The sequence below is a fragment of the Nerophis ophidion genome, linkage group LG06, assembly GCF_033978795.1.
Source record: "Nerophis ophidion isolate RoL-2023_Sa linkage group LG06, RoL_Noph_v1.0, whole genome shotgun sequence".
NCBI classification, from domain to species: domain Eukaryota; kingdom Metazoa; phylum Chordata; class Actinopteri; order Syngnathiformes; family Syngnathidae; genus Nerophis; species Nerophis ophidion.
In genome coordinates, this window is record NC_084616.1 from 15,119,325 (window position 1) to 15,141,584 (window position 22,260).

Here is a 22,260-nt window from a genome sequence, read left to right on the forward strand (position 1 = left end):
ATTCTTTGCAGGAATAAAATTGTATATTTATAATAAATGATGGGGATCACCTTCGTTGTGAACCGTGTACAGCCGAGGGTTGATTGGAATTTTATCCTGGGCTTGAGCTGTCAATGAATCACATCAAGTTAACAATAACATGAAGGACAGGAAACGTTGAAATGTAAGACATTTAAATATTGTCAACTGTACGTAACAGCATAGTGGGTTTTAAAAATAGACTGAGAGGAGTATTGCGGAAAGAGATTATTCTAGATTGTACTTAATGTCATGACTGGTTTTATTGATTATTGACTATTTTATTGATTATGGGACAAGCAGTAGAAAATGGATGGATGGTACTTTTTTGTCACATATTGTTTGTCTTTTGGTACACTAATGTGTTGGTTGTTTGTTTTATTTTTGCAAAAAATATATATATATCTATTCTTAAATCTCTCTTTTTATCTTTTGAATGAACATTATTATGTACAGTCAAAGTACTTGGTTTTTTTTGGTACTTCGTTGTTGCTATTTTTGTATTACAATATTTTATTATTTGATCATGTTGTACTGCATTGTAATCTTTTGTTTTGTGATTGTGTGATGTTTTTTGCCTGGACCCCAGGAAGGATACTCTCCACTGTGGTGTAGATTAATGGCAATCCTTAATAAACAAAACTAAACTAAACAATAAGTTAAAACATTAAGAAACTCCGTCTGCTCCTATAGGCGAGTTTAGAGTTGAGTCTTTGCTGTTGGAGCGCGAGTGCCCTTGTGGGGACCGCCAAGAAATATTTTTTTCTCAGTTGTGGGGGCGCAGCACTGCGATGAGGTGGTGACTTGTTCAGGGCGTACCCGGCCTTCCACCCGATTGGAGCTGAGATAGGCTCCAGCGCCCCCCACCACCCCAAAGGGACAAGCGGTAGAAAATAGATGGATGGATGGGGCGCAGCAGTACTCAGATGTATCAAACACACAGAAGAAGTCTGAAGCATAAATAAGTTTCTTAAGCGCAAAAATTATGACTAAATTGGTGAAGCTGGATTTTTTTTTGCACTTAAAAATGTTATTGGCATTTTATTTAACAAACATATCATATATATTTTTTAAATCAGTTTAGTTAGAATGTAGTTGTTTTAGCACTGCCTAATTTTATGAGTTCCTTCTTTTGCAATTCATATGATTAGTATTTATTTTTGTAATCAGCCTGACCTTAGCCTTGATAATAATTAGAAATGTCCGATAATGGCTTTTTTGCAGATATCCGATATTACGATATTGTCCAACTCTTATTTACTGATTCCGATATCAACCGATACTGATACATACAGTTGTGGAATTACCACAATAATATGCCTAATTTTGTTGTGATGCCCCGCTGAATGCATTAAACAATGTAACAAGGTTTTCCAAAATAAATCAACTCAAACTATGGAAACAAATGCCAATGTGGCACTGCCATATTTATTATTGAAGTCACAAAGTGCAATATTTTTTTTAACATGCCTCAAAACAGCAGCTTGGAATTTGGGACATGCTCTCCCTGAGAAAGCATGAGGAGGTTTAGGTGGGCGGGGTTGAGGAGGATGTAGCGTCCCGGAAGAGTTAGTGCTGCAAGGGGTTCTGGGTATTTGTTCTGTTGCGTTTATGTTGTGTTACGGTGTTCTCCCGAAATGTGTTTGTCATCCTTGTTTGGTGTGGGTTCACAGTGTGGTGCATATTTGTAACAGTGTTAAAGTTGTTTATACGGCCACCCTCAGTGTGACCTGTATGGCTGTTGACCAAGTATGCTTGCATTCACTTGTGTGGGTGAAAAGCCGTAGATATTATGTGACTTGGCCGGCACGCAAAGGCAGTGCCTTTAAGGTTTAGTGGCTCTGTTCTTCTCCCTACGTCCGTGTACACAGTGGCATTTTAAGAAGTCATAAATTTTACTTTTTGAAAACCGATAACAATAATTTCCGATCTTACATTTTAAAGCATTTATTGGCCGATAATCTCGGCAGTCTGATATTATTGGACATCTCTAATAATAATCTTTGTAATTAACTCATGGTTTCATATTATTTGACAAGGTTTATCCTGGTAAACTGTAAGTACCGTATTTTCCGCACTAAGACACTTTCTTGTGGTCTACATAACCTGTAATGGTGTTTTTTTGGTGAAACTGTTGCATAGATTATGTTTTACAGACCATCTTCAAGCCGCTTCCGACAGTCGTTTTAGGATGCGCCGATTTGTGGGCGGTCTTATTTACGTGGCTCACCTTCGGCTGCGTCTTTTCTCAAATGAACTATTTTCTCAAATGTACCAAATAAAATAGCTTTGAGTTCAGTAAGCACAACCAAAATGATTCTGTACATTAGGCTCACCGGGTTATAAAGCGCACTGTCGAGTTTGGAGAAAATGAAAGGATTTTAAAGTGCGCTCTATAGTCCGAAAAGTACGGAAGGTTAGATATAATAATCCAATACGATTACAATCAAAAGTAAGATTACTGGTTTTGTGTTAATATTTGAGAAGGCCCCAGACCCGCCTAAGTGGAAAAGTTGGGTCCCAAGGTCAAAAAGGCTAAGAACCCCTCATCAAGACCACTTGTAAGCCAAAGTTGGACTTCTATTTAAAGTTAAAGTACCAATGTACTAAAGTACCAAACTTCAGGCGAGTCCGGGACTTCTTGAAGGGACTGATGACGCACGCCCTTTAGCATCGGACCCAACCACGTTCAGATTGGTGAGATGTGTGATGTAACTTTACAGTTGAGTTCACCTTTACAGGTAACATTGTGCATCATCAAGTATCATCACACATCTGCAAAAATATGTGTGACATTGTTAATATGAATAATGACTTAATCAATTACATTACTAGTAATTAAAGTTAAACTTAAAGTATCAATGATTGTCACCCACACACTAGGTGTGGTGAAATTTGTCCTCTGCATTTGACCCATGCCTTTGTCCCCCCTGGGACGTGAGGGGAGTAGTGAGCGGCAGCAGTGGCCGCGGCCGGGAATAATTTTTGGTGATTAAACCCCCAATTTCAACCCTTGATGCTGAGGGAGGTAATGGGTCCCATTTTTATAGTCTTTGATATGACTCAGCCAGGGTTTAAACTCCAAACCTACCGATTTCAGGGCAACACTCTAACCACTAGGCCACTGAGTACCTGCATGTTGCCGTGTGACGTTTTGCATACAAAGACAATATTAGCGCATGAACTAAAAGGAAGTCGGTAAGTTATATAAGCTTTTTGGATCAAGACACAACTAATAGTATCTGGCAGACAGACGTGAGCCCCCAACCTCAGACCTGTTGGATGCAGGATGGAGACGGCGGCGCCCTCTGCTGAGCTGAGAAGCGAGTGCACGCTGATGCGGTAAAGCGTCTCTGGCTGCAGCCCGGTGAAACACTGACTCCTGCTGCTTTGGTCCACTCTTTCTTCCGTGGTGCTTTTATCTGCACAACGAAGCTCATGAAGCGAGTAGGATGACAACATTCAAATAACGCATTACCTTTGGCAGACTGAAGGACGATACGGTATCCGTCCACCACTGACAGAGGCCTCCAGGACACGCAAATACTGGAGTGGTCTGACCGCACGACACTCACGCTGCTTACTCGCAGACTGGCTGCGGAAAGAGCACAACAGAGTCAGTGGAATGGAAGAGCAAGGCAAAAAAGCAGAAAAAGTTGCATAAAACATGTCACCTCTGTTATGTGAATTTTAATACTGTATGTAAGCAGGAACTCTGACTACTAGAGATGTCCGATACTATCAGCTGATAAACGCTTTAAAATGTAATATCGGAAATTAGCAGTATCGGTTTTAATAAAAGTAAAATGTATGACTTTTTCAAACGCCACTGTGTACACGGACGTAGGGAGAACAACAGAGCCACTAAACCTTAAAGGCACTGCCTTAGTGTCCCGGCCCAGTCACATAATATCTATGGCTTTTCACAAACACAAGTGAATGCAAGGCATACTAGGTCTACAGCCTAGAGATGCGCGGATAGGCAATTATATCATCCGCATCCGCATCACCAAAGTCGTCATCCACCCGCCGTCCACACGAACCAACATTTTATCAGGACCGTACCCGCCCGCTGAAATACATCAGAGGTTGTCCGCCTTTACCACTCAAAGAGCTATTTAAACCTGTTGCCCAGAGTAATGATGACAATAGGAGCCGCTAACGTTCCCGCGATTATCCAACAGCGTTCATCGCGATTTCAAGAATATGGGCGTGCTGTGAAGCCATTGCCTTAGACACCTTCAACAACACGTACAAACCGCTTGTTGGTCCGGCAACATGTTGTGTGCAGCTTTCGCAATTACACGTTCAAGATTGAAAGCCATACTGGGTGATACAGAGTACACTGATGGTAGTGATATAAACAACTTTAACACTTACTATGCGCCACGCTGTGAAGCCACACCCGACAAGATTGACAAACACATTTCGGGAGAACATCCTCACAGTAACACAACATAAACGCAACACAACAAATACCCATAATCCTTTGTATCCGTGACATTCTGAATATATTTTATACCCCCGAGCCCTCAAGCCCGCCCACCTTACCGACACATGTTTATGTTGTGTTACTGTGAGGATGTTCGCCCGAAATGTGTTTGTCGTTCTTAATTGGTGTGGCTTCACAGCGTGGCGCATATTACTAAGAGTGTTAAAATTGTTTATATCACAACCATTAGTGTACTCTGTGTCACCCAGTATGCCTTGCAGTTGTGTGCCTGTTGCCGCGGAAGCCACACACAATATGAGGCTGGACTGACAAGCAGATCGTACATATTGTGGTAGACGACAAAGCCAATGGCTTCATAGCACGCCCTAATACTTATTATCTGGGTGACCACCGGCAGTCATTCAGGAGAACAATGGCATCTCTTATTGTCTTCTTCGCTTTATGACACGGGTCTTAAATGGCACTTTGAATGGCAAAGGATACCGATCACAAAACCATTCATATCAAATATTTCCGGATGGCTTAACCGCCACCCGCCCGAATCTAATTAAAATCTATTTTTTCGTCATGTCAACCGCCCGACCCGCGGTTTATCCGCGGACTCCGCGGATGAGACCGCAAACGGCGCATCTCTACTACAGCCATACAGGTCACACTGAGGGTGGCCGTATAAACAATTTTAACACTGCTACAAATATGCGCCGCACTGTGAACCCACACCAAAAAAGAATAACAAAAACATTTCGGGAGAACATCCGCACCGTAACACAACAGAACAAATACAATGAACCCCTTGCAGCACTAACTCTTCCGGGACGCCACACTACAGGTTCTTCTCATTGTTTGTTGTCTCTCCTTCTCACAGACAGCAAGCACACCTTCTTACATACGTCACATACGTATACGCCCTCGCGGAGCATAGAGGTAGCAGCATGGGTAACGTTAGCTGTGGTGCGAGTAGTAATATGAGAGATATTAGGTGCAAATCTGTTAAAAAATTAAGGAAAAATTCATTCCAAAGTAAAACAACGTCTGGCAGTGGTTTGGCTTCAAGTGCGAATACGTCGAAAAGACAACCGTAATTTGTCAAGTGTGGGGCAAAAGCCTTGCTACAAAAAGTAGTATTCTGCTAATATGTAGCATCATTTGAAAAGTCACCTGCTAGAGAATGAAGAGTGCTTACTCCGCATGTCAACATCTCCATTCGGTGCCACACCAACAAAATGCGAAGGCAACCATTTCCACATCAAGACAGTATGAAAAAAATAGTCAACAACATCAGGAGATAACGTCCCCAGAAACGATTTGATTTCCTATTATGCTGCTCATTTTTATTTGACAGTTATTGAAATATCTTGTGTGACATCATACACAAAAGTCCACTTTATTTGTTTTAAACTATTGTAGTGGCGTTCTGTACAAAAAGTGCACTTTAATTCAGTGTTGTTTTGATATGTCATCTTAGTGACATCATGCACAAAAGTGCACTCTTAGCTTGTTTTAAAATGTCTCTGACAATCTTGCACTTTCTGTTTTAAAAGGACATGAATTTTTGTGCCACTGCTTAATAACTGTTTAATAAATACAGTTTTGGTCAATTAACTTAATTGAGATTTCCCTTTCTGCATGAAAGTTTAAAATGAGCATATATTAATGCAGTATGAACAAGAAAGTTTTAATGTAGACACGAGATATATATCATGTATCGTCACATGGCCTAAAAATATCAAGATATTATAAAAAGGCCATAGTACGCAGGCCTTTATGAAAGGATATTAGGTGACGTATGTCTGACCCCATCCTTTAATTTCGTAAACAGTTTGGTCGCCCCTGATTGAAGGTGACTTATTGTAGTGAAAGGCTAATAACTGTATTAATAAATACACAATCTTATTTTGACTCACTGGTTTTTCCCTGAGCTGAAACACTGCCTCCCTCTTTGTTGCGGTACTCTGCAGTGACCAGGATGCTGTATCTTGTGTCGGGCTGCAAGGAGTCCAGCACCACGTGGTTTTCACCACCTGGCACCAAAACCTGCACACAACACACTTGTCAGGCCCAGCCGGCAAGACAAAGCACTAATGTACGGCAGCAGGAGGTGACGCTAAAAGCTGTCTTACAGCGCCGTCCTGGTGGTCTGCGCCTGTCAGCGCGGTGTAAGAGACGCGGTACTGCAGGACGTGAGAGTTGGGGGGGACCCAGCTGACCATTAGGCTGATCGGGGTCTCTTCAGAGACGGACACGCTGGACGGACCTCCTCCAGAAACTGTGAAGAAGAGGACATTTATCAAACAAGCAAAGACTTGTTAACAGTATTAATCCTCCCCCTTGTTCAGGAGTGTCCAAACCAAAGATGTTCAATTTGACTTCCAAGACGGCACAAGGTCAACAAGCAATCTGGCTGGGTAGGGTGTTTACATATTAAATTTACCAATCTGGTGGTTTGATAGGTGTTTTTTTGTCACCATCTTGTGGACAACATGAATGCCTCAGGCAGGTGACCATGGAGTGTACTCTCCAAAAAGCACATGCACAGCATTCACTTATATGACCCAATCCAAACAACCTTCCCTAGTCATGCTAAAGGGAAAAAATATTCAACCAGCACAAAAAAGTCAGCAAACACAACCTACTCACTAAACTTTGGGAATATTGTAAAAAAACAGCCAACCACCACAAAAATGACTAAACTTACACCCATTTAAACCCATTGTAAGGCATAATGGGAAAAACGCAAGAAACTCTCTCTACATTTACCCATGTTTGCCGCCTTTTAGCTGCTTGATAATTGGGATTGATTACAAAACTTTAAGGAAGCCGTCACAAAGGTAAAACAATGTAGGAGTTGAAATTTTGCATGCTCTAAATTCAGTTTTAATAATTATAAATTACATATCCAATGTATTATTATATGTTGTACTGTATTTACAGTATATATATACATATATCTATATCCACACATATATACATACATAAATATGTATCTATGTATACATACTGTGTATATATATATATATACACACACACACACACGTGTGGATATATATATATATACATATAAATATCAAGTTTGGACACCCCTGCTCTTGTTAAAGTTACTCTACTTGCCAAAAAATGCTTGTAAATAAAGAAAAAGCTGCATGCTGTCACTCAAATGAGCCTGCGAATGTAATTCCGTGCTTGATGGAGTCGCTGAACTCACCGGTGCTGTAGCGTATGGCCGTGGCTTCACTTTGAGCTCCGTCGTCATACAGCGCCGACAGAGAGATCTGGTACTCCTTGTCGTCCTCCACACCCTCCAAGATGGCGCCCTCACTTTCTCCACTGACTGTCAGCTTGAAAACACACAAGCAAAGCCACATATAAACCTCGCTTTTAAGGGGAAAAAGGCAAAACCTAAATCTGCGTAACGTTTTTTGCAAACAGCTTTAATCAGTTTTAATATCAAACAGAAAACTGCTGGCAGGTAATTCTCCAATAAAGTTCAGATAAATGTGTACTTTTTTTTATATTAACACTTTATTTGTGTACAATTCAGAGTTAGATTTGTCTCATGACATCTCAATGCTATTTTAATAATATGAGAACTTTAATTTTGTAAAATCACTGACTCATTCTCATACGCACTGACTTTTTTTTTCCGCAGAGTTACCATTTTTTTCCAATTATACTGACTTACAGCTTGTAAAATGACAATTTTAAAATCTTTTTTAATCATAAATGTCCAATGTTTAAAGGGAAACTGCACAATTTTTTGAATGTTGCCTGTCATTCACAATCCTTATCTGAGGCAACACAAGTTTTCCTTTGTTTATGCATTTTATGTCATGAGGGCGGTTCTCCTGCCTTTTTTTTCCTCTTGTTTTCGTACTCCCCTCCCCTCTTGTGTCTGTAAGTTTCTTAGCCGGTCATTAGTTTCAGGTGTGCTGCCAGTCATCCGAGTCCACCTGCTTCTAATCAACCACCTGACTTAAACCCTGGATCTCCACCCAGTTAGTCCGTTGCCTGCGGTAGAATCTAGCCCCGAGCTCACTTACTCTGACCTTTGCTCTGAACCTTCTGTAATTCCTCTTTTTTGTATTTCCGCAGGTGGAGGACAGACTTTTGAACCGGTTTTCCTGGAGCTGATTTTTCGTTACTACTGATTTATTTTCTCCGGTGATTTTTGTTATCAAATAGAGATTTTTTTACTGATCTGCATTTGGATTCTTATTTTTCTTTGTGGTTACAACATTATAACTCATAAATAAACTCTAGCAAAAGTCAGCTCACAATGGAGCCAATAGGAGTTGATCTATTCCACCTATAATGCGCTTTATTAGTGATGGGTCCGGCAACACCGATGCATCGGCACTTTTGTCGAGCTCATAGAGCAAAACCCTGTGTCGGCGCACGTACCGCTTTTAGAAAGTCACGTGACCGATACGCGAACTGTGTCGAACTGACGCCTGCGCGCCAAACTGTGTTTATAAGGAAGCGCATCTGTCAACGAGATGTTGCTGCCAACAGAATCTCCGCACTTCTGTCGTTGGTCATTTGTAATTTATTGTCGTCGGAGATCACGGAGCAGACTCAGGCAAAAAGAAATATTCCCGCCGTGAAATAACTAAGAAGAGAAATTGTCTAAAATTTAATACGTTGGAAAAACAGTTTTTTAAAATAAAAATGCATTAAAAAAAAAAAAACTAAAAAAAATTCCCCGCCGACAAGCATCCTCATTCACAACACGTTCTCTTAGAGTTCCATGTTATGATACATATTCACATTATTTATTGACTGTATCTAAAAAAGATAAAAATATATTTGTATTTAAATGAAGATATGAAATAATCCTAAATGAGATACAATGATTTGGTTTATATTATTGTATTACTAGGTCAGGGGTCGGCAGCCTTTACCACTCAAAGAGCCATTTTGACCCGTTTCACAAAGTAAAGAAAACAACGGGAGCCACATAACTCTTTTGAAATTTATAATGAAATAATACTGCATACAGAGTTTTTTTTTGTTTTGTGCTATGTATAAACCAGGGGTCACAGACGCGCGGCCCGCACCTTAATAGGAAAATTTAACGTTAGTACGGCCCGCGAGTTTTATATGAATGCCGCTTGACAACGTCACACCTGCCAACTGTCCCAATTTTCCCGGGAGACTCCCGAATTTCAGAGTAGTTATTCTCTCGAATGTACGCTGGTGTTCACCCAATGAACAATAATAAGGGCGTACAATGATATCACTACCACCCTCTACAGGTTGTACAAATAGCTTGCCAGCCCAAAGAATTGTTTGATGAGGCTATTGCAGACACACGTAAGAGACTGCAAGGCATCCTTATTCAACAGCAATACAGGTTACACTGAGGGTGGCCGTTAAAACAACTTTAACACTCTTACTAATATGCGTCACATTGTGAACCCACACCAAACAAGAATGACAAACACATTTCAGGAGAACATCCGCACTATAACACAACATAAACACGACAGAACAAATACCCAGAATCCCATGTATCCCTGACTATTTCGGGCTCCATTATACACCCAGCTACCACCAACCCAACCCTCACCCCCACCCCTCCGTGCGTCGATTGAAGTGGGCGGGGTTGGGGGGGGGGGGGCGGTTGGTGGTAGCTGGGTGTATAATGGAGCCCGGAATAGTCAGGATACATGGGATTCTGGGTATTTGTTCTGTCGTGTTTATGTTGTGTTATAGTGCGGATGTTCTCCTGAAATGTGTTTGTCATTCTTGTTTGGTGTGGGTTCACAGTGTGGCGCATATTAGTAAGAGTGTTAAAGTTGTATGTATCACAACCCTCAGTGTGACCTGTATGGCTGTTGAAGAAGTATGCCTTGCAGTTGCGTATGCGTTCAGATAGAGGTCACAAATGTGACCGAACGGCCGGCACGCAGATAGCACGGTGAAAATCCTGGCGCGATGACATGTAGAAAGGGTGTTAGAGGCATTGTCATCACGGCACGTCGTCAAAGTTGATGTCTGAGTGAAAATCGAAAAATGATTACCCGGGAGATTTCTGATAGAGACATTAAAATTGGAAATCTACCGGACTTCTCCGGCCGGTCGGCAAGTATGCGGCTGAGCCGCGTCAGAGTGGTCAAAGAGCCGCATGCGGCGCCAGAGCCGCGGGTTGCCGACCCCTGTACTAGGTCATAACATCAGTGTCAGTTGAGTCGGTCCATAGGATGCCTGTAGGGATTTTTAATGTCCAGCAGATGTCAGTATTTAGTGACACAGTATCGACAGAGTATCAATACAGTTTTGCAATGTGTCTAAACGCTTCATGATGCCTCATTAACCCATCACTACGCTCTAAAACATCCATAATACTCCATCAATTATATACACATTGTGAGTATATATTTAATGTGGTAACAGGCACCAAGGTAAAGCACAAAAAAAAATTTAAACTTTTACAATTTGAAAAACACTTCACTTACGTGCAGATGCTGCTCACCTGTCTCAAGTCACCTCCGCTGAGCGAGATCCACTTTATGAGGTAGGAGACGACGTCATCGGCGGCAGCCTCCCAGCGTACAGTGATGTCGCTGCTGGAGAAGTTGGTCACCCTCAGGTCTGACGGGGAAGGCACCTTCACTGCGTGCACGAAGAGGGATGAATAACTTTGGGCGATACGGACCGATTGTGTGAGTCGGCAGGTGTCTTACAGGTGCTGACGTTACTGGTGAGGGCTGCAGAAAGGCCTTGTGGGTAGTGGGATTGGACAGAGACCAGATATTTGGACAGTGAAGACAGGTTTTCCACCAGCAGTGAGTTCTGTCCTGTTACCTCAACCTGAGGTGGGCGGGGTTGAGATGGAGGGGTTAGTGGGTAACGGGGAAGTATATTTTAGCGTCGCGGAAGAGTTAGTGCTGCAAGGGATACTGGGTATTCGTTCAGTTGTGTTTATGTTGTGTTACGGTGCGGATGTTCTTCCGAAATGTGTTTGTCATTCTTGTTTGGTGCGGGTTCACAGTGTGGCGCATATTTGTAACAGTGTTAAAGTTAAAGTTGTTTATACGGGGCCGGCACGCAAAGGAAGTGCCTATAAGGTTAATTGGCGCTCTGTAATTCTCCCTACGTCCGTCCATGTACACAGCGGCGTTTTAAAAAGTCATACAGTTTACTTTTTGAAACAGATACCGATAATTTTGAAACCGATAATTTCCGATATTACATTACAAAGCATTTATCGGCCGATAATATCGGCAGTCCGATATTATCAGACATCCCTAACAATTATAATACAAAAAGTGATAGCACAGAAGCAGTTTGTGAAGTAAAGAAATGAAATTGAACATAATTACACAAAAAATGGAGCTGTACAAATACCAATGGAAATACTACTATTGATAATGAATAATGACAATAATTACCTCTATTACCAAAAGTACAATTGTTTAAAATGTAACAATAAATATATGTAATGAAAACTTCAAATACAAAAGAAAGCAGATAAGTGGAGGGGAAGAAAGAGAAGCAAACTGTATTAACCTTGTAGATTGTTATAGTAACAATAGGTTAAAGGCCTATTGAAACCCACTACTAACCACTTAGTCTGATAGTTTATATGTCAATGATGAAATCTTAACATTGCAACACATGCCAATACGGCCGGTTTAGTTAACTAAATTGCAATTTTAAATTTCGCGCGGAAGTATTATGCTAAAACGTTGCGGTATGATGACGTGTGCGTGTGACGTCACGCAATGTATAGGACATCTTGTTCAGCACCGTTCCCGGCTATATGTCGTCTGTTTTTATTGCATAATTCCACAGTATTATGGACATCTGTGTTGCTGAATCTTTTGTAATTTGTTCAATGAATAATGGAGACGTCAAAGAAGAAAGCTGTAGGTGGGAAGCGGTGTATTGCGGCCGCCTTTCGCAAAACAAACACAGGCGGTGTTTCATTGTTTACATGCCCGAAAGATGACGGTGATGCTTTACTATGGAACAGAGCGGTCAAGCAAACACAGTTGGATTGGACCACACACACAAAGTACAGTGTATTATGCAGCGATAATTTCAAAATATCGTGTTTCGAAGAGGGTCCCTTGCGAAGGGCAGAGATGGGCATCGCCACCACCCGTCGACTGGTGCTGAAGAATGGTGCTGGGCCGACCTTCAGGTTGTACAGGTACGACCATATAATCTCACTAAAACTCTTGTAACACAATAAGCAGATAAGGGATTTTCCAGAATTATCCTAGTAAAAATAGCAATACAGTTAAGCACATAAAGTAGATAGAATAAATGCTGTACAAGTAAAACAACACATAAAAATTAAAAGCAAACATATTGATAAGAGGCTTCACGGTGGCAGAGGGGTTAGTGCGTCTGCCTCACAATACGAAGTTCCTGCAGTCCTGGGTTCAAATCCAGGCTCGGGATCTTTCTGTGTGGAGTTTGCATGTTCTCCCCGTGAATGCGTGGGTTCCCTCCGGGTACTCCGGCTTCCTCCCACTTCCAAAGACATGCACCTGGGGATAGGTTGATTGGCAACACTAAAATTGGCCCTAGTGTGTGAATGTGAGTGTGAATGTTGTCTGTCTATCTTTGTCTGCCCTGCGATGAGGTGGCGACTTGTCCAGGGTGTACCCCGCCTTCCGCCCGATTGTAGCTGAGATAGGCGCCAGCGCCCCCCGCGATCCCAAAAAAAAAAGGGAATAAGCAGTAGAAAAATGGATGGATGGATGGATCCTAGTAAATGTGTCTAATAACATCTGAATCGCTCCCACTGTATAGTCTTTTTATTTAATTTTTTTTTCTAGTCCTTCACACTGACTTTCCTCATCCACAAATCTTTCATCCTCGCTTAAATTAACGGGGAAATCGTCGCTTTCTCGGTCCGAATTGCTCTCGCTGCTGGTGGCCATGATTGTAAATGTTCAGATGTGAGGAGCTCCACAACCCGTGACATCACGCGCACACCGTCTGCTACTTCCGGTACAGGCAAGGCTTTTTTATCAGCACCAAAAGTTGCAAACTTTATCGTCGATGTTCTCTACTAAATCCTTTCAGCAAAAATATGGCAATATTGTGAAATGATCAAGTATGACACATAAAATGGACCTGCTATCCCCGTTTGTATAAGAAAATCTCATTTCAGTAGGCCTTTAAGTGTGCCGTGTGTTATCCAGTTTCCGCCTAGGGGAACAACGTTACTATATGTTTGATGAAACGTGATTATATGTGTTTTATGCATACAGACTTATATTGATGAAGAGCAGTGTGTGACAAAGATACCTGCTTGACTTCGCTGCCGTGGTTGGTGCTGTAAGTGATTCTGTGTCCAGGCACGTCCACGGCGCCAGAAACCCAGTTCACCCGTAGCATGCTGTGGGTCACCATCGGAATGTGTACGCTCACGGGAGGAGGGAGAGGCACTACGAAAGAACAGAAGGGAAGTTGTCTGACGAAAATCGTCTCGCATGGACAAGTGTCAGCAGAACACATGTGGTGTCATCAGAAGGTGACGAGAATAACTTACAATGTGGTGTTGTGACAACATGAAAAGAAGATCTTATATGTAACCGTAAATGGTATAATGATAAACCGCGGTAAAATTCAAGACGGTTAGTAATACTGTTTACATTTTTAATTACCGAAAAAAACGCCATTTATTAATGCATTTTAGGCAACACTTGTGCCATTAGGTTCGAGAAAACATTGCAGTTACTACACGGACTTTGCTATGAAGATGTTCCCGCCGAGTAAACGGAGCTGATTGCTTCGTTTCACTTAATTTTATTCGCTGCTACATCTTTCCCGTCCAAAGGCAAAACCCAGTAACTCAATTTTGGTCAAAACTGAGCTGATAATAATTTTGGAGTTCCTAGGTGATATGCTTTACATTAGTGTATGCGATATTGTAATTTGTTCCGTAAGTAAGCTGTTACGCGCATGGCAGGACCTAGCAACTACCACATAACCGCGTAGATACAACAGCAAAACCTAGTATCTCAAGGGACCAATCGGAGCTTCTTTGTCAGTCGCCTTATTGTCTTTAATGAGACATTTGCACGAATGGGGGCCGACGGTCAACCTGATTATGTGATGTTATGGCACGAGGGGATATTTGGAAGATTGGCCCAGGACGTTGCAAGCACCTTCATTAAATGTATTGTTCTTGATTCTTACCCTTGCATACTCTTTTGGGCAGATAACTGTGGAGGTCAAAATAAAAACTGGACGCTGTACACGGCTCTTGCCCAATGTGCAAACGCAGAATGGGGCCCACCCGAGATTATGATAAAATATCTGGAGAAAGGGCACACGTTCATGAGAGCAGATTCAATCCATGGCTCAATCGGCAAGAAAATGAAAGCTCAAGAAAACATCTATACGTTTGATGACTTTGTAGATCAGGGGTCGGGAACCTTTTTGGCTGAGAGAGCCATGAAAGCCAAATATTTCAAAATGTATTTCTGTGAGAGCCATATCACATTTTTTAACACCGAATACAACTAAATGCGTGCATTTTTAAGTAAGGCCAACATTTTTAGAGTATAATAAGTCTCTTATTCTTTTTAATAACATTGTTATTCTGAAGCTAACCAATAATAAATAAAATTTCATGTCTGTTGATCATGTTTTTGTTTGGCCATGTGCTGTTTGTCCTTTGGACTCTTTAAGTTCCTGTTTTTTTCCACTCCCTTGTCCGGTTTCCTTGGTTACTCATTTTGTCCACCTGTCTCTGGTAGACAAAATGCTCGCTCACCTGCTTCCCGAGCACTAATCAGAGGCAGTATTTAAGCTCGTCTTTCCCAGTCAGTCGCCCTGTGCTGACTTGTTTCATGCCTTGCCATAGTTTCGTGCTTCATGCCATGCCAAGTAAGTTTTGTTTGATTTATGTTCTTAGTCTGTTTATGCGTTAGCTTTGTTCTTTAGCCCAAGTTGTACCTCCGCTGTGAGCGATTTTTGTTTGTATATTTTTTTAGTTCAAATTAAATTATGTTTTTACCTAAATGCCATGTCCCGAGTAGTCCGTCTGCCTTCCTGGGAGAACGACCCCCCATCGTGACATAAAATACTTCTTACCATTAATGCGACTTCTTGAACAGGTGCGGTAGTAAACGGATGGATGGATATAAATGTATGAGAATGTTTTATATTTTGCACGTTATTTTTAGCACTGTGATTACCATCGAAATTATTCATAATTATCGCGTTGAGCAATGTCAGCTAAGATTTATCTGAGAGCCAGATGCAGTCATCAAAAGAGCCACATCTGGCTCTAGAGCCATAGGTTCCCTGCCCCTGTTGTAGATCTTTGTAAGACAGCATCAAGATAGATAGGTGTTCCTTTGTTTTCTCCAAATCAGCTATTAGTGAGTTACTAGGTTCTGCCTTTGGACAGGAGATATGTGGAGTTTCAGTGTGCGTTTAAGAGTGCAATGCTGTTGGAGGTGAGAAATTTTTGACGCAGCAGTTTCATTTTCGTCAGCTGCTGGGACCGAGAGTTACAATGCAGCAGGCGATGTGTCGCGTACGTTGCAAAAACTTGTTTATAAAGTTTTAAGTTTGTTTATTGCCCTTTAGTGCCGCCCGAGTGGCTCCCTGGGGCATTTCTAAAAAATGGAAAAATATGGAGGAAAAATAAAAAAATTTTGTTTCAGGACAAACATGACACAAACTTTCTCAATTGTTGGAAAGCACACTGTTTAAAGGCCTACTGAAACCCACCACGCAGTCTGATAGTTTATATTTCAATGATGAAATATTAACATTGCAACACATGCCAATACGGCCGGTTTAGTTTACTAAATTGTCATTTTAAATTTCCCGGGAGTTTCTTCTTGAAAACGTTGTGTAATGATGACGTGTACGCGAGACGTCACGGGTTTTTAGGAAGTATGAGCGCTACGCACACACACAACTAAATGTCGTCTGCTTTAACGGCATATTTACACAGCATTTTGGAGAACTGTGTTGCTGAATCTTTTGCAATTTGTTCAATTAATATTGGAGGAGTCAAAGCAGAAAGATGGAGTTGGGAAGCTCTAGCCTTTAGCCACACAAACACACGGTGATTCCTTGTTTAAAATTCACGGAGTTGAAACTTTACTATGGATCACAGCGGACATGGAACCCGACCACTTGTCAACCAGCAGGTTTCGGTGGGAAAATTGTGGTTAAAAAGTCGCCACTTACCGGAGATCAGCTGAGCTTGCGCCTCTCGTACAGCTGCCGTCGACTTCCCCGAGACACTGCGCGTCAACACCCGGCCGTGGACGTACGCTTCCGACTATCAAGTACTGTTAAACTCACTAAAATACTAGCAACACAATAGAAAGATAAGGGATTTCCCAGAATTATCCTAGTAAATGTCTCTAAAAACATATGAATCCGTCTCAATGCAACGCGATTGCAATCGCGTTTTTTAAATTTTTTCTAGTCCGTCGCTATCAATATCCTCTAACACAAATCTTTCATCCTCACTCAAATTAATGGGGAAATTGTCGTTTTCTCGGTCCGGATACCACTTTTTGTTGGAGGCTCCCATTAAAAACAATGTGAATATGTGAGGAGCCCCCACACGTGTGACGTCAACGTCTGCGACTTCCGGTAGAGGCAGGGCTTTTCTCCAGTTGCGAACTTTATTGTGGATGTTCTCTACTAAATCCTTTCAGGAAAAATATGGCAATATCGCAAAATGATCAAGTATGACACATAGAATGGACCTGCTATCCCCGTTTTAATAAGAAAATCTCATTTCAGTAGGCCTTTAATATGTTTGTGTGTGTGCTTTACTTTTATTTGGCGAACATCGTTTTGTCCTACTAATTTTGGCGGTTCTTGAACTCACCATTGTGTGGACTGTGACTCAACAGGTTAATTACATGTAAAATCTTCCATTCTTTCTTTGTCTCATTTTGTCAACTAAAAGTTTTATGCTGTGCATGAATGCACAGAGGTGAGCTTTGTTGACGTTATTGACTTGTTGGAGTTCTAATCAGGCATATTAGCTCAGTGCATGACTGCAAGCTAATCAATGCTAACGTGCTATTTAGGCTAGCTGTATGTGCATATTGCATCATTATGCCTCATTTGTAGGTATATTTGAGAAAGATATTTTGAGAAAGCGATGAGAACATCTTACATGTGGTTTCATGAGAACATGATGAGAACAACTTACATGTGGTATCGTGAGAACGTGATGAGAACATCTTACATGTGGTATCGTGAGAACATGATGAGAACATCTCACATGTGGTGTCATGAGAAAGCGATGAGAACATCTTACATGTGGTGGCGACAGCAGTGACAGGGTCGCTGGAGTCTTCATGGTAGAGAGCATAAAGAGTGACAGAGTAGTCGGTGGCAGGAAGTAAGCCGCTGAGCTCCATCGTGGTCTTCTCTGCAGCAAATTTCTCCTGAAAACAGAGAAACGCAGAATAAAAATAAACGCTGTAAGACTGAATAGTAAATTATGGATCCAATATTTCATGACATGAATCTTCACTCCCAGCAAACTTTAATATAAAGTGGTGAAAACAAGCCAGCGCCCTGAATTGCTCTCTTATTCAGCTTTGCACCAACATCTAATACGTCTACCTGGACGTTATGTGAAAACCAAGTCTGTGGAGGGGGGGGATCTGCAGGCCTGCCGTGGAGCGGGGTGTGTAAGGACCGGACTCGAAGCCAGCGGCAGGTGAGTAGATTGCCCAGCTGGATGTGGTTATCTAATCACCTGTCGCCTTCATTAGCAGCAGCCGAGCCGAGACACGTTGATGGAGTTGTAGTTGTTGGTGAGCGGACACAGTTGAAGGACATTGCCGGAAAGAAAAAGCCTCAAAGACTGAAAATTTGTGCTGTCCTAGCGTGTGTGCGCTCACAAATAAAGACATTGTTACGCCAGATTACCAGGCTCACGAGGGGGTCTGTTACGGTCAGGAGGACCCATGAGAGAGAAACGTCACAAAGGCAAACACACATATTATATTTTCCTAAATATCTAAAAAATAAACACATAATAAATACAAAATGTATCATTATTACTATCCTTCAATTACTACTAGCATCATATTTACATAAGACATGTTAATATTAACACAGTGTCACAGATTTCTCATCACTGCTACATTTCTAAGTACAACTGAGTGGAGTGGGGCGTGGTCTGCGGGCCTGCCGCGGAGCGGGGTGTGTAAGGACCGGCCTGAAGCACAGCTGGCAGGTTATTGGATTACCCAGCTGGGACTGATCATCCAATCACTTGCCATCCTTATTAGCAGCAGCCGAGCCGAGACACAGGGTTTGGAGTTGGAGTTATTGAGCAGGCGCGCACTGGACATTGCGAGAGGCTGAAAAGTTACAGAGCAGAACTGAAAAGTTTGGTGTGTTTTACTAGCGTGTGTGTGCTGCTAAATAAAAAGACATTTCTAACACCAGACATCCGGTACAACCTCCTGGGGCGCTCATTCGGCCTCTGCTCGGACCACAAACCCCTCCAGTGGCTCCACCGCATGAAGGATGATATCGCGCGGATCACTGGTTGGTATCTAGCGTTACAACCCTACAACTTCAGAGAGATCCACAGGCTGGGGGCGCAGATGGGCGTGGCTGACTGCCTCTCCCGCTCCCACACGGACGGATTCCCGGCCTGAGTCTGGCGATGGAGGTATGTGAAGGGGTGCGTGGTCTGCGTTCCTGCCCCAGAGCGGGGTGTGTAAGGACCAGCCTCGAAGCACAGCGGGCAGGTGATTGGATTAGCCAGCTGGGATTTAATCTGCCAATCACCTGCCACGCTTATTAGCAGCAGCCGAGCCGAGACACACGGTGTTATTGAGCGGACGCGCACTGGACTTTGCGAGAGACTGAAAAGTCACAGAGCAGAAGGGAAAAGTTGGGTGTGTTTTCCTAGCGTGTGTGCGCTGCCAAATAAAAACACAATTCTAACACCAGACATCCGGGCTATTGTGGAGGTTTGTCGGCATCAGGGGGACCCACGGGAGGAAGACATCCACAAACTGATCGCCTTTAATATGTTTTATTTTATTCATATACACTTAGTTGTACACAGTCTGCTACTAAAATGCATGTAATAGATGATCAACAATGAAACTTAAAGGCCTACTGAAATGAGATTTTCTTATTTAAACGGGGATAGCAGGTCCATTCTATTTGTCATACTTGATCATTTCGCGATATTGCCATATTTTTTCTGAAAGGATTTAGTAGAGAACATCGACGATAAAGTTCGCAACTTTTGGTCGCTAATAAAAAAGCCTTGCCTTTACCGAAAGTAGCAGACGATGTGCGTGTGACGTCACGGGTTGTGGAGCTCCTCACATCCTCACATTGTTTAAAATCATAGCCTCCAGCTGCAAGAGCTATCGGACCGAGAAAGCGACGAGTTCCCCATTAATTTGACCGTGGATGAAAGATTCGTTGATGAGGAAAGTTAGAGTGAAGCACAAAAAAAAAAAAAAGAAAAGAAAAGGCGACGGCTCCAGGACTGTTTCAGATGTAATTAGACACATTTACTAGGAAAATTCTGGAAGATCCCTTATCTGCTTATTGTTTTAATAGTGTTTTAGTGACATTGTAAAGTCATACCTGAAAGTCGGATGGCTGCGGTGAACACCAGTGTCTCTCAGAGAAGCCAATGGAGGAACCCAGATCACAGCTGCCTTTTTGACAGCTACAGGAGGAGGTCCAGTAATCCACTGAAGTCTCCGGTAAGAGCCGACTTAATATCACAATTTTCCCATCCCAAAAACTTGCTGGTTGACATAGAGAAACATGTTCGCTTGACCGCTCTGTGTTAAAGCTTCACAACAAACAAAGAAACACCGGCTGTGTTTCGGTGCTAAAGGCAGCTGCAATCCACCGCTTTCCACCAACAGGATTATTCTTTATAGTCTCCATTATTAATTGAACAAATTGCAAAAGATTCAGCAACACACATGTCCAAATTACTGCGTAATTATGCGATGAAAAGAGACGACTTTTAGCCGTGTGTGGTGCTGGGCTAATGTCACGCCTGTAAGTTATGTTTTGGTTTTGGTCATGCTATGTTTAGTTTTTGGACATTCAGTCACGTTTTTCACTTCCTGGTTTTGTTTGTTTCCATGCCAACGCATTAGTTCCCACCTTGTCACGCCCCTGCCCTCAGTCCCACACCTGTTCCTGATTATCACAGCCAGTATTTAAGTCATTTTCTTTCTGTTCATCATTCTGGGATCTTCTCACTCGCACGCACCCTACCCATGCTGTTCCAACCTTCACGCCCTCGTCCACAGTTCCATGTCGTGTAAGTTTGTGTATTTATGCCACAGTGCTAGTTTTGTTTATAGTTTATTATTATTCATGCCAATCGAGAAAGTGTTTTTGTTTCATGTTTGTAGTTTTGCATTTATGCAAGTCTTTTGTTTGTTCATAGCCAAGTCTCTGTACCTCCTTGTGAGCGCCCTTAGTTTGTTTATTTTTTATTATAGTTTTAAATAAGCAACTATGTACTCACGTCCACGCCTCGCTCGTGTTGATCCTCATCTGCATCGAAGAAACAATCCATGTCCAAGCCTACTTGTGACAGCTAATATGTCCGCTACAACCCGAGACGTCACAAACACGCGTCATCATTCCGCGACGTTTTCAACAAGAAACTCGGCGGAAAATTGTAATTTAGTAAACTAAACCGGCCGTATTGGCATGTGTTGCAATGTTAATATTTCATCATTGATATGTAAACTATCAGACTGCGTGGTCGGTAGTAGTGGGTTTCAGTAGGCCTTTAGAATAGAATAGAATAGAATACAGTTTTATTGTCATTATTGCAATGAACAGGTTCAAAGAACAACGAAATTGGAGCAGCTCCTCCTAAGGTGCATATACAATATGGTAGTATAAATAGTAAAAAAAAAGATAGAGATGACAGATGTATCTATGTATATGTATATGTATCCACACAGATGCATATCTGCATGCATATGAATACATATACACACATACATAAAACATTATTGCACATTGTAGTCCGAAAAAATAGAAAAACATTTAAACATTACACATGAGGACATGATGGACATATTGTGCTCACTCAGTGCCTGTTTAAGGCCTGTTGTATTGGATTTGGCTATAATTCAATCAATCAATCAATGTTTACTTATATAACCCTAAATCACTAGTGTCTCAAAGGGCTGCACAAACCACCACGACATCCTCGGTAGGCCCACATAAGGGCAAGGAAAACTCACACCCAGTGGGACATCGGTGACAATAATGACCCAGTGGGACATCGGTGACAATAATGACCCAGTGGGACGTCGGTGACAATGATGACTATGAGAACCTTAGAGAGGAGGAAAGCAATGGATGTCGAGCGGGTCTAACATGATACTGTGAAAGTTCAATCCACAATGGATCCAACACAGTCGCGAGAGTCCAGTCCAAAGCGGATCCAACACAGCAGCGAGAGTCCCGTTCACAGCGGAGCCAGCAGGAAACCATCCCAAGCGGATTGTGGTGACAAATATGGTACAAAACTCATCCATCCTTATAGTGCTCGGGTACTTTTTAAAAACATTTTTACTGAGGAAACTCTCCTGAAGGAATCGATAAAGTACTATCTATCTATCTACTCACCTCTTTGGCGTCGTCGGGCTCGCCGTGGTCCAGTGCCGAGTAGAGGACCATGTACTCTGTAGCCCCGGACGCCGCACCCCAGCTCACTCGCAGCGTGCTATAGGAGGTTGGCGTCACCTCCAGGCTGTTTGGCATGGAGAGTGGGACTGAAAAAAGAAGCAAAACATCAGCAACTTGACGATACA

At 42.2% G+C, this 22,260-nt stretch overlaps 1 protein-coding gene across 1 annotated transcript in view; it reads right to left on the reverse strand.

The window, feature by feature from the left end:
- LOC133554244 (collagen alpha-1(XX) chain) overlaps positions 1 to 22,260 on the reverse strand; it is a 91,654-nt gene that overhangs the window by 26,887 nt on the left and 42,507 nt on the right. Inside the window, exons 13-23 of the mRNA XM_061902738.1 lie at positions 22,076 to 22,221; positions 17,736 to 17,865; positions 13,736 to 13,875; positions 11,155 to 11,281; positions 10,944 to 11,083; positions 7,674 to 7,806; positions 6,592 to 6,737; positions 6,376 to 6,505; positions 3,497 to 3,613; positions 3,294 to 3,440; positions 51 to 107 (exon numbers count right to left, since the gene is read on the reverse strand). Of these exons, the coding sequence (XP_061758722.1) occupies positions 51 to 107; positions 3,294 to 3,440; positions 3,497 to 3,613; positions 6,376 to 6,505; positions 6,592 to 6,737; positions 7,674 to 7,806; positions 10,944 to 11,083; positions 11,155 to 11,281; positions 13,736 to 13,875; positions 17,736 to 17,865; positions 22,076 to 22,221 (1,413 nt within the window). The remainder of the gene's footprint in view (positions 1 to 50; positions 108 to 3,293; positions 3,441 to 3,496; positions 3,614 to 6,375; positions 6,506 to 6,591; positions 6,738 to 7,673; positions 7,807 to 10,943; positions 11,084 to 11,154; positions 11,282 to 13,735; positions 13,876 to 17,735; positions 17,866 to 22,075; positions 22,222 to 22,260) is intronic.